Source organism: Lissotriton helveticus, chromosome 12 (genome assembly GCF_964261635.1).
Source record: "Lissotriton helveticus chromosome 12, aLisHel1.1, whole genome shotgun sequence".
NCBI classification, from domain to species: domain Eukaryota; kingdom Metazoa; phylum Chordata; class Amphibia; order Caudata; family Salamandridae; genus Lissotriton; species Lissotriton helveticus.
Window position 1 is genome coordinate 426919157 of NC_136073.1, and position 12431 is coordinate 426931587.

At 41.6% G+C, this 12431-nt stretch overlaps 1 protein-coding gene across 4 annotated transcripts in view; it reads right to left on the reverse strand.

Moving 5' to 3' along the window:
* Nucleotides 1-2986: 2986 nt before the first annotated feature.
* The window catches only part of RPGRIP1L (RPGRIP1 like), an 827898-nt gene continuing 818453 nt past the window's right edge, over nucleotides 2987-12431 (reverse strand). For 3 of the 4 annotated variants that reach the window (XM_078668308.1, XM_078668309.1, XM_078668306.1), the window contains one exon: nucleotides 2987-3643. In XM_078668308.1, the coding sequence (XP_078524434.1) occupies nucleotides 3549-3643 (95 nt within the window). In that variant the 3' untranslated portion in view covers nucleotides 2987-3548. The remainder of the gene's footprint in view (nucleotides 3644-12431) is intronic. The other variant, XM_078668307.1, reaches the window with a different exon arrangement.

A 12431-nucleotide genomic window follows, 5' to 3' on the forward strand; every position in this document is an offset into this window, starting at 1 on the left:
ACGGATAATGCTATTGATTCCTGTGACCTGGGTCCTCCACCTCTGCGGTTCTCTTCCGATCCTCACTGCTGCTGGATTACTTCTTTGTTCTCCTTACTGACCTTCTCCCCTAGTTGACCCGCCCCCTTAGGTCTTCTTTTAACTTCCCCTCCATGTTCCTTGCCCCATTGAACGTGTGTCTTGGCTATGCTATGTGCTAACTAACTCATGTTATTGTTTAATCACTGATTTCCTCCTATGTTATACTTGCTCCTGCAACTGATGACATTTTGTAACTCGCTGATCTTCATGTAAAGCGCGCTCATACCTCCGGGTCTAGCCAGCGCTATATAAAACTCTGCAAATAAATAAATAAATAAACACAAAATTGGGGGAAGAGTAACTGAAGAACTGCAGATGCAATCCCTGATGAACAAGTGGTTCTCCCCTCCCAACCAGCCAATTCAGCCTCTGGCATGCGGGTTCCACTCACGTGATCACCTTCTAAAGGGTTAGTGTCAGAAGATTTGTGCTCCAGGTGTGGAGCTTGGCGCGAAGATGTGCTCTTCGGTGCTGACACCCCCGCCACACCTGCCTACCCAAGTACCAACTTAAGAGACACAAGTATTTGAAGAGGACAGCTGCATTTCTGTTGGTTAGCCCACATAGCAGTCTGAATCCTCCACTGAATGCTCATAGCCTAATGTTTTCAATGTATGATCTTCTGGTTTTGCACAACACGAGCTTTAGACAAATGGGGGCTCTTTTAAGAAGAAAACACATTAACTATCCACCCACACAGTCTCCCAGATAAACCTCCACTCTCCAATTCAAAATTTCCACAGGGGAAGGCTTTATGAGGAGACAAACTTCGATGAGGAGATAAACCTTTTACTGCACTTGTGCCACACTTGAAGAGCTCTGCCAGTCAGTCCAATTCAGAAACATTGACAATAAGATCATATGTAAAAACACACCTCCTTCCTAGGCAGAGCATCATATTCGGTTTTTCACCCCCAGACTGGTTAATGCCTGTTGGAGCATGGTTGAATCTCCCCAACATCAAGAGATGTAGTTACGAACAGTAGGTAAGAAACGTCATCTTAACATAGTGAGCAAGATATATTCCACTGTGCTCTTACACCATACCAAATATATCAACAAGCCTTTGCATAACCACTGTGGAAAGTAAAGACGCGCATATACTTCCAAAACTTGCAAAGTCAAAGCATATACATTACCAATAAACAAAACAAAGAAACGAACAAATCACACTTTCGCGTGGAAATCCGTGAGAATTTCTCGTGGGTTTTACGGCATTAACCAATAACACAAACCTCCTGCTCTAGCGCCAGAACAACATTTCACAAAAACCGCCCTGTTAATTTCCATGTTGAATCTGGCTGTTTCAAATTATCCAGCTGAATAATAATTGTCTTCATGACAATACGGCAGCAAACAGCCAAAGAAAGCTCGAAACAGTGGCCAAAAAGACGATTTAAGAGCCAACCAGAGTGACAACAAACATATGGCTGTTTATTGCGAATGGAATGACTTAGCGCGCAGATGTTTGCGGGTTCAAGAATGTTCCAATGGAATGAAATGCTGAAGGGGGGGGGGGGCTGAGATGTAGGCCGCGTGACGCAGTTGCCCTGCAGCGCGCAGCAGAATTTAGAGATGTCTGTGGTTAGAACATATTCTTTCGGCCTCCCAATGCACATCAACAAATTAATATTGCAAGGATGTCATTCCAAGACGAAGAGCCATTACTGAAGGCATTAGAGCACAGATGGGTCACACTCTATGCAGATATTCATACTTGCATTTTTGCATTATGGTCGCTTCTTTTGCTGTTGAACTGTAATGAATTGTCTCGTAATCTATTCCATCTCCTTGCCATTAGCAGGCTTTCAATGTTCACAAATAGGAGCAAAGAACTCATTTTCCAGAGCTTTAATCACATAAAGAGAGAAAGCCTAATTCGCTAAATGAAATGGGCTGTGATCACTGGAGCAGAGATTTAATATATCACGGCAAATTAGGTAGATTTTAATAAATTACTTATCTCCCTGAATACTTTACATATGCTTATGAAGGAACAGAGCCTGTTTGCAAACACTGAAAACGCTCTGCCTATAAAAACCCTTTCAAGAAAATGACAAGTTAGTAGAAGTAAATTAAAAAATGAAATGTATTCTCTCCCAGTTCTCGGGAGACGGCTCGGCGGAGGCATTGATTCACGGCTCCATTAAAAAGAAATACCAGTTAAATACTTGAATGAGATTGGTTAAAAGCTAGAAAATTAATCCTGCATGCTTCACTTCTGTGCGCGGGTTAATCGCACAAAAGCGAATTTCAGCACAGTACGGTGTCCCTTTGATGTCACTTTTTAAAACGCGATCAATAGGGTGACTGCCCCGCCTGGCTCTGCAAAATATGTTTAGTTTGCTTAAATTTCTTCTTTCTCGGTTTGAAAGCTATCCTCTGAAAGTCACTACGGATTACTGTAAAAAATAAAGCTTCTTTTCCCACCCTCTTCCTGCCCATCCCGTCAACGCCGGGCTGGGGCTGCTCTCTGAAGGGCGAAGTTAGTTTTACAAAACAAGCTGCGGTTATTTAATAAATCCGCGCCTCCGCTCAGCTTATGCGTAATTGGCCACAACGGCGCGCATCAAAGCAAATGCGCGTCGAGGCTTTTAATGTGTGTGAAACGCACGTTAGAATTTTAAAGAGGCAGATTAACAAACTAATCCGAGTCTTTTTCCAATATTATGACTAATAAAACACTCTCTGCACACAGGACTTAATGAGGCTAATCAGCGGCTCTGCATTTATTTAATGGAGGCGATTAGAGACGACATAAGAGTGCACTTTTTTATCAGTATTCCAAAGCTTATGCTTTTTTTATTAAAAATAAAACATCTTACATATACATATTCGGTCTAGAAAAATAAAGCGAATAACTTGTAATAAAGAACATAATTCAATCATGCTTCTTGAAGGGTGGTCTCCATAAGTGCAGAATGGTAGATGAAGCAAGGTGGGTGTGGAGAAGAAAAAAGAATTTGAAAATTTGGCTAACTGTACAAATGTCCATTGAATATCTTTCTGACCGTGTGCAAACTATACAATAACTGGCGCGTTCAGAGACCTAATGTAAATGCAACGCTTTCGATTTTGAGTTCAGTGCAAATTATGGTCGGGCCACAAATTTCACCAGACAAATTTCCCCAGGTATAATATATGGAGAACATTGCATGGAGAAAACCTGTTGAAAGATAGAAATCATACAGTCTTAATGCCTGGTGAATACAAATTCCTGTTACCATTGTTTCCGATGAGCCTAAGTTGTTATCAACCAGTAAAACCATCAATGGTAAGAACTCAACGTGCGAAAATGGTATCTCCATGGGCGATTCTAGGGAGTGAATGATTGGGCCAAATCAGAAAGCAGGGCTATCTTGATTGCAAATGTCAAGCTTTTTCAAACAATATTTCAACCACATATACAAAGGATGGGAGATGTGACTGCTTCAGGATAAGCATCCTCGCGAGGTATCTCAGCCAGCTTAGAGGGCACTGGAGATCGAGCGCAAAGCGCTAAGTGCTTCCACTGTTACTTTTAGCTTTCCGATCACTGTGCCTTCGCTTTGGGAGTCAAAAACTGGAGGGAAAATAAAACAACAGAAAGAACATTCATGAATTAGATATGGAAATCAACATTATGGTTACATACTGGTAAAAACACAGTGCCAGAAGAACAAGTTACTTACATTCGGGAACACATTATCTGGTAGAGACATAGTCTAGCCGCAGATATCACTGATCTTCATTGGACAATAGCGCAACTTTACATTAATAAAGGATATGTATGTGTAAATATATATATATATATATATATATATATATATATATATATATATATATATATATATATATATATATATATATTCACTGAAAAAACCATAGGTTATAGACCATATATAGTTAGGAATTAGCATTTACAAAACCTTGAAAATTCACTGAAAAAACCATAGGTTATAGACCATATATAGTTAGGAATTAGCATTTAAAAAACCTTATTTTACTCACACAAAACCATTGAAATTCCATATATAGTTAGTTGCACTAACTATATATCGCGCACCCGCAATCCACTGCTGATGATGTCACATATTACATCATTCATGACATGGTCAGTGACATCACTGATGACATCACTGATGACATCTCAAATGACATCACTGATGACATCACTGATGACATCATCCAGTGACTGTGTGTTTCTGTAAAGTTTAAATATGTTTTACATATTGAAGAATGAGTAGATGTAGAAGTGTCTGGATGAAGGATTTAGTAGGTGCGTGACTGACTGTATGAGTGAGTGATTAAATGTGTCTCACTGAGTGCATGGGTTAGTGACTAAACTGTCTTAATTTGTGCATCATTATGTCTGTTGTTCTGTAAACTGCTGCATGTGTTGATCAGTAGCTATATGAGTAACTATATGGGTTATTGATTGATTGCCCAAATATTTGTATGGGAGACTGAGTGTGTGTGTGGCTGGCTGGGAGGTGTGTGACTCTGTGCAGATCAATGTGTACTTGTATCAATGATTGTATAAGAGAGTAATTATGTGTTAGTATATGTTTCAAAATGTAAGGTGCTCTATGTTTAACTGTATAGATTAGAAAATGGAAGTGTGATTGATTCTTTACAGGACTGACTAGGTGTGTGAGTAACTCCATGGATGAGTGACAGAGTGTGAGAGTCTGTATAGGTGTATGAGTGCATATGATAGTGTTGTAAAGATGAGTGATTGTATGTATGAATGATTGTATGGGTAAATGAGTGAATGTGTGTGTAAACATAGGAATCACTGAGTGCGTATGTAGTAACTAGTATTGGTGTGTCAATGGTTTCAAAAATTATACTCTGTATTTAACACTGGGTGTAACAGAGGTTATATTAAAGTGTGAAGAGATGCATTGTATTGTCACATGAATGATATCATCAGTGATGTGGTCATTGATGTCAAATGAGATGTCATCAGTGATGTCATCAGTGATGTCATTTGAGATGTCATCAGTGATGTCATCAGTGATGTCACTGACCATGTCATGAATGATGTAATATGTGACATCATCAGCAGTGGATTGCGGGTGCGCGATATATAGTTAGTGCAACTAACTATATATGGAATTTCAATGGTTTTGTGTGAGTAAAATAAGGTTTTTTAAATGCTAATTCCTAACTATATATGGTCTATAACCTATGGTTTTTTCAGTGAATTTTCAAGGTTTTGTAAATGCTAATTCCTAACTATATATGGTCTATAACCTATGGTTTTTTCAGTGAATTTTCAAGGTTTTGTAAATGCTAATTCCTAACTATATATGGTCTATAACCTATGGTTTTTTCAGTGAATTTCAATGGTTTTTTAATAGCAAATATCATAAGCTGTCGAATGTCAAGTACGTGGTAAGAATTTTTTTTTTCGTGTTTATGCACACTGATCTGCTTTGATTGCTGCCCCCCACCCCTCATTTCTATTAGGAGTACTCTCTCTTTGCAGATAGTGAAGGGTAGTTAACGCAGCCCTTTCCCCCTTTGTAATCCGTCGTGCCTGCTTCTCTCTCCATTTGATTGATTGTTCTCTTTGGTTCATTCTCTATTTACAAACAAGCACAGAGTCGCAATACTCTGTTTAGTCTTTGCAGATAGCGAAAAATCGTGTAAAAAAACAAAAGGAATCGAGCAAAATCAGTAGGCCACTAATGGGATCTCTTTTGACCTCGCTAAAATAGAAACATTAGGAACAACCTGTTGAAAATAGCAATGCGTATGTATATAAGCGGCGTTCATTTGTGTTCACAGTACCCCTTGTTGATTGTTTCAATCGAGCATTGAATTGTTCGAAGTTAATTCTCTTAACGATCTTCTCTACCTGCAAACGAGGAAGAATAGGAATATTCTATCTCCCTTTGCAGATAGTGAAGGGTAGGTAACGCAAGCCTTTAACACGTCGTACCTATTTCATTCCTCATTGATTGATTGATTGTCCGAACATTGACTGTTTGGGAATTAGTTCTTTTTGGAGGTATTCCCTGTTTGCAAATAAACGTAGGAAAATCTTTGCAAGTAGTGAAAGGGTACGTAATGCGGACCGTTCTCCCCCGTTGTAATCTGTCATGCCTATCTACTCCCCACTGATTGATGCACCTTTTTCACCCGGACCATTTACTAGAGATACGTCATCTGGCCCGACCAGAGAGCACCCCTAGTGAAAAGGACATGTGCAATAATAACGAAGTGATCACTGTATCCTGTTAACAGAAACTTTACCATGAAACAACCTGGAAAGAAAAAAATAGGAAAACGAAAATCAGTAGGCCACTGATGAACATGAACTTTTATTAAACAACGAACAAAGAAACGATAACATAACGTAATGATAAAACCTATTAATGTCCTAGAAACAAGAAAACGTTAAAATATGCCAGTGGTGAGAGACCACAAAAACAGTAAGAGAAACCAAATCACCCCTCGCTGTCCCACCGCCTGCCACGCCAAAAAAATCGATAGACTAGGGAAAATGCAAGTCAGTAGAACATCCACCCCCACTCTGGAAACTTCCAAGGTGGGGCAGGGTTCCGGCTACGCCCAGCCGGGAGCAGCCCATATAAGGCAGGTCCTGCTGCCACGCCTCGGCCAGGAGATCCTAACGTAGGGTGTAGCCGGAGGAGAGGCCGAGACCAGCGGGACCCGGCCAGGGGATTGCCTTTACAACGCTGAACAGTTGCAGGGGGGGGGAATGTCTCCTCGACCCTCCCCTCTCTCTCCCAGTCCGGCCGCGGTGGCCCTTGAGAGTTGCAGGTAGTCCCGCCACATGCTCTTCCGGTCCGACCACCAACGGTCGGGGGGCCGAGGCCGACGGGATCCGGCTGCAGCCGATAAACCAAGAAACCCGTTCATGGGGCCAGAGCCAGGGGCGTCCGGCCGACATCCACCGGAAGCCCGGCCCGAAGACGGACGGGACACTTCTTTCTTTTATAATGGCTGCGACAACACTGGGGGGGGATGTCTTGCACATGCCTCCGACCCCCCCCTCGTCCTCATCGCCTGGTCCGGCCATAACAAATCTCAAGCGAGACGCCGTGGGGTGCACTGGGAGGGAGAGACGGTGCGAACAGGCCTCTCCCGCCTCCCCAGGTGGAGACTTCCCAGCTGCACCCTCAGCGCTCCAGGCGGTGGCATCCTAACAACTACAGTGCTGCACAGTTTCGGAACGACCTAGATAACGGTTCTTCCATTGTGGCCATGCTGCAACGTCTCGCCCGGCAGGGTGGAGCCCGTCCGCTCATGTGACCCCGCGATCGCCGGTAGCTGCCGAACTCTCAAAATGGCGGTCGACCTGGCAAGAGCGGGCCCAACATAAAGAAATGGCCCGGTCACTGGTTGACTCCACCACCGTAGTCCTCCACGACCTTGAAGATTCTAGAGGAGCCGCGGGAGTCTCCGACCCCCGATGGGGAATGACTGCCATGATCGCCCGTGGAGTGACGAAACTGTATCCGCGGGACGTCGGCGCTCCCATGCTGGCGCCAGCCTCACTTTGAATTACTACAATCCTGCAGACCTCACTTCCGGTGAAAGCACAGTGTGACCCGGTAGGAAAAATTATTGCACCCCCTCCCCTTTTTGACTGATAGTTCAAACCACCGATCCTTTCCTTTGCCCTTTTAACGGAACTTTGGACTGCCTCCCCCTCTTTTACATTTTCTAGAGAAAACAAAACATTAACCACTACATTAGCATAGCAGTTGACAACAGAACTGTTTTCAAATTGAAAACCAACAACATCTTCAACAGAATCCTTTTTGTTTCTGCTGTGACCCTGCTACAGCACAGGCATTGTCCCCAGCAGTAATTCTGCAATGCCGGTAAGAATAGCTGTGGTGCCTACTGGACTCACTCACCCCCGCGGCGCCCCACGCCGTTTTTTGCTGGGCGGCAACTTACTAGACATCACTTTCGTGCCATCTAGATTTCAGCGCGTTCTGCTGCCTTGGAACTATTCGCACAACAGACCGCTACTGACAAGAATATTTCATTATTGGTGCTGTCAATTTCAATAAATCTATTGGATAATTAAAAAGAAATTGCCACGGTCTCTTCGTTGTTTAAATGTTTTTACTGTTTTTGTTTTGTTGTATATATTTATATGTTATTAAAGTTTTATATTCCTACTACTTTGTTGGAGTGCTATATATTTTTAATGTGACACATAATTGTAAAAACTTTGATGTACAAAGAGTCATTCCTGGAATCTTCCGCTTCAGGCTCGGTCCCCTCCCCAATCACAATACAGGATGGTTTTCAGATAGTAGGAACACGTGTGGTGTGACGGATCTCATCGAGTGTGGGCCTTGATCTACTATAACTCCTTTGAAGAGGGGTGATTCTTTACAGCTGGGGCCATAAACTACATCTGCAGGGCTAGCTGATAGCCTGGACAATCGGACACAGAGAAAGAGGAGTGTCAGAGGGTGCGGTAGTGAATAGGGCGAAAGGGAGGTGTCGGGCGGGCACAGAGTGTGATTCTCAGGGAAGAGCAGCGCAGATGGGGGGAGGTTTATTGCCCATGCATAAGACAGAGAGCGGTGGTGACCAGTGCCTGGGGGAGATGCTTACGAGGGTGAGGAGCCATGCTACGAATCGACAGCGTGCAGAGAGTGGGTCTGGTCAAGACATCTAAAATGGCTGCCGTGCACGACAAAAGTGTGGCATTTCAAAAAAGGCAAGATGGCGCAGACAATGTTTTTCAACACTTCCTCATTTCCTTCGAATCGAACGTTAACAGACGTTGGGGCATATTACCAAAGTTAAGCGATATTTATCGCTAACGATGCTTACCAACCAATTTTTTACCACTAAGCATCGTCAGAAATTATCGAAGATAAACCTTACTATTATCAAGGTTTATCGCAAATGCGATAATAAACGGCCGCAATGCATGAATATCGCTAAAAACTCAGCGATATTCATGCATTACCGAGCTAATACTCTTAGCCATGTTATCCACCTCCCATTGGATAACATGGCTAAGAACTGCTCAGGGCAGGTGTTACTTTTTGGAGATATTCGCGCTTAGCGCGAATATCTCCAAAAGTTGGTAATAGGAGATAGATATCTTGCATGTTGTAATGCAAGTTATTGTGGTATATGGAACTCATACCATAATCTCTCAGGAAAGCAGAAACTGATCCTTTTGGGACCGCCTAAAAAGGCCTAGGGGGTGAGGAGTACTCTACTTTGCCCCCTTTTCACGTTCCGAACTATTTTATTTTACTCTCTTCTGTAATTACACAAAATAGCAGCGATAAGATGCATCGGAGACACACAGTGAGAGAAAGGAGGCCGGAGATGAAGAAGACATGTCAAATACACATTGGAGATAATATAGTGGCAGAAGGGAAGTAAATATGAGTAAACTTACCATGTAACATAAAAATGTTGCACTCTATACTATAAGTCTCATTTTATACTACAATCACTTCGCTACAACCTCATAAATTAAAAATAAAAATGAATAATGTCTCAAACAATTTTTGATTTCTAAATATAAATTTATTCTTCAGAATTTTCTAAATTTGAAAGAACTAGTAACATGTCCTCATCAGCAATGTCCTCATTAAAAGTCTCCAATGATGATTCTTGTAACTCTATGGTCTCCAAACACTCGATAAATTCGCCATCAAGAGATTGATCAAAAAAATCATTCAAGTCATCTCCTCCTTCTGACAATATTTCATTATTGGTGCTGTCAATTTCAATCAATGTAGTGGAATCATTCAAGTCATCTCCTCGTGACAATATTTCATTATTGGTGCTCTCAATTTCAATCAATGTAGTGGAATCATTCAAGTCATCTCCTCCTTGTGACAATATTTCATTATTGGTGCTGTCCATTTCAATCAATCTAATGGAATCATACAAGCCATCTCCTCCTTGTGACAATATTTCATTATTGGTGCTCTCAATTTCAATCAATGTAGTGGAATCATTCAAGTCATCTCCTTGTGACAATATTTCATTCTTGGTGCTGTCCATTTCAATCAATCTAATGGAATCATACAAGTCATGTCCTCCTTGTGACAATATTTCATTATTGGTGCTCTCAATTTCAATCAATGTGTTGGACAATTCAAAAGAAATTGCCACGGTCTCTTCATTGTGAGCCATTTTATTTTGAAATTGCTTGCTGTAAATTGCAGAAAAAAATAATCACTTTCATTTATCGTCTTTAGTAATACATAATATAAAACTAACTTTATCAAGTATTTAGTATAACAGAAGGACTGCAAATAAATAACAGAAAACATTTTTCAAATTATCTTCAAGTGTACAACATAGTTCCCCATACAAATTAACAACTCACCTTTTTAAAAGTAGCAGAAGTGTTAGTACTGTGTAAATCAAACACCAGAAATTCACCACCAAAAATTCCTCACAAATGTACCTCAGACAGTAGTATCACAAAATGGCTGTGGTTTCCTCTCATTTGACATATATACATAACCAATTAACTTTCATCACACACAAATACAAAACCAAAGTAACATTTTAATTGGTTCTAAATTTCAACACTTTCAAATGTGTTTTCCCCATGCAATTTTCCATAGGACATTTACATACGTCTACAGCCTGAATGGCTGAACGGAATTACACCAAACTTGGCAAAATGGTACATCAAACCTAAGAGGTCAGGAAGGATCTACTATGCCCCCTTATGGTCATTTCCCCCTTCGCTTTGGCCTCCTCTTGTCTCTCAATCCTACCGAGGGACAAGATGGCGGCCGCTACGGACTGTTTGGAATGTTGACAGACGCCGGAGAACCAATCAGCTTCGCAAAGCTCCGTAACGCGAAAAGTACGCGAAGCGGAGCGCTGTTACAGATATATATCTTTTTTTCAACGTTAATTTCTCAAAATCCACTGGAGCACATATATTGAGACCTAGCAAAGGCACATCGGGCTACCAGTCCCTAATATTTTGCCAAGTTTCGTGCAAATCCATTCAGCCGTTCGATTATTATTATTTAGTTTTTTTTTTGCCCCGCGGGGCCCTTTTAAAACCTCCACATCAAACCTAGGGGGTCAGCGAGGATCTACTATGCCCCCTTATAGTTATTTCCCCCTTTGTTTTGACCTCCTCTTGTCTCTCGATCCTACCGAGAGACAAGATGGCTGCCGCTACGGACTGTTTGGAATGTTGACAGACGCCGGAGAACCAATCAGCTTCGCTTCCCAAAGCTCCGTTGCGCGAAAAGTCCGCGAACCAGAGCGCTAACCGGTCCGCTGTTACAGATATATATCTTTTTTTAAACGTTAATTTCTCAAAATCCACTGGAGCACATATATTGAGACCTACAAAAGGCACATCGGGCTACCAGTCCCTACAATTTTGCCAAGTTTCGTGCAAATCCATTCAGCCGTTCGGGCTAAAAGTGAGGCCAACCGCCCTATGGAAAACTCAATGTTAAAAACACGTTTTGGGACCCCCCTTTTTTCTCGGCCCCCACTGGACGAACCCCCCCCCAAATTTTCAAGGGCTGCTCAGAAACAAAATGTGCCATTTTCCTGAAAATTTCAGCCAATTCCGTCCACAAACGCCAAAGTTATTAGACATAGAATTTTCAAAAAACCCATAGAGAAAAAATCCTAACTATATATACCTACTGGCGACCGCCAGTAGGTAATATATATATATATATATAAGATCTGTGGACGGAGCTTCCATAATCGAGAATTTTGAAGGATATTGTATATCCTAACTCCTACTCTTATGCAAAAATACTGCTCCAAACTGATGGGTACAGAAGAAATATTCAAGTAGAAGCTATTCCGGATGTATGTGCAGGATAAACCCAAAGGAAAAGTTAAATCACACTATTTAGTAATAATCCCAGAATGGTATATTCTTACCAAAATTCTATCCCTAAGCAAGAGGTTTCTAGTGCTTAGGAAAAAATCAGTTTTTATTTGTAATTCATGTGCTAAGAAATTAACACTTTGGCACCGCTACAGTATATCACTAGGTTATACTGTCTATCTTTGGAGAGCATTTCATCGGCAATTATTTACTGTTGACACGTCACTGTCACTGAATTTCTTTATTTCTGGTCTCTCTTGTATGTCTGCACTTTGGATCACGCTGGCAGTCAGTCTTGTGCCTATCTAATGCTCGCAGGACTGAAACAGAAACAAAGGAATAAAGTGATTCAGTGACAAGCACAAACCAAACAACGATAACCTGTTTCTTGCTACAAGGAATAAACGATTGGAGTACAAGCACGAAGCTTAAGTGCCAGTCTATTTTCATACTTCAGCTATTCAGACCCAACAAAGCGTCCATTTATGGTGGTCTGGGCGCTACATCCATTTTGAGA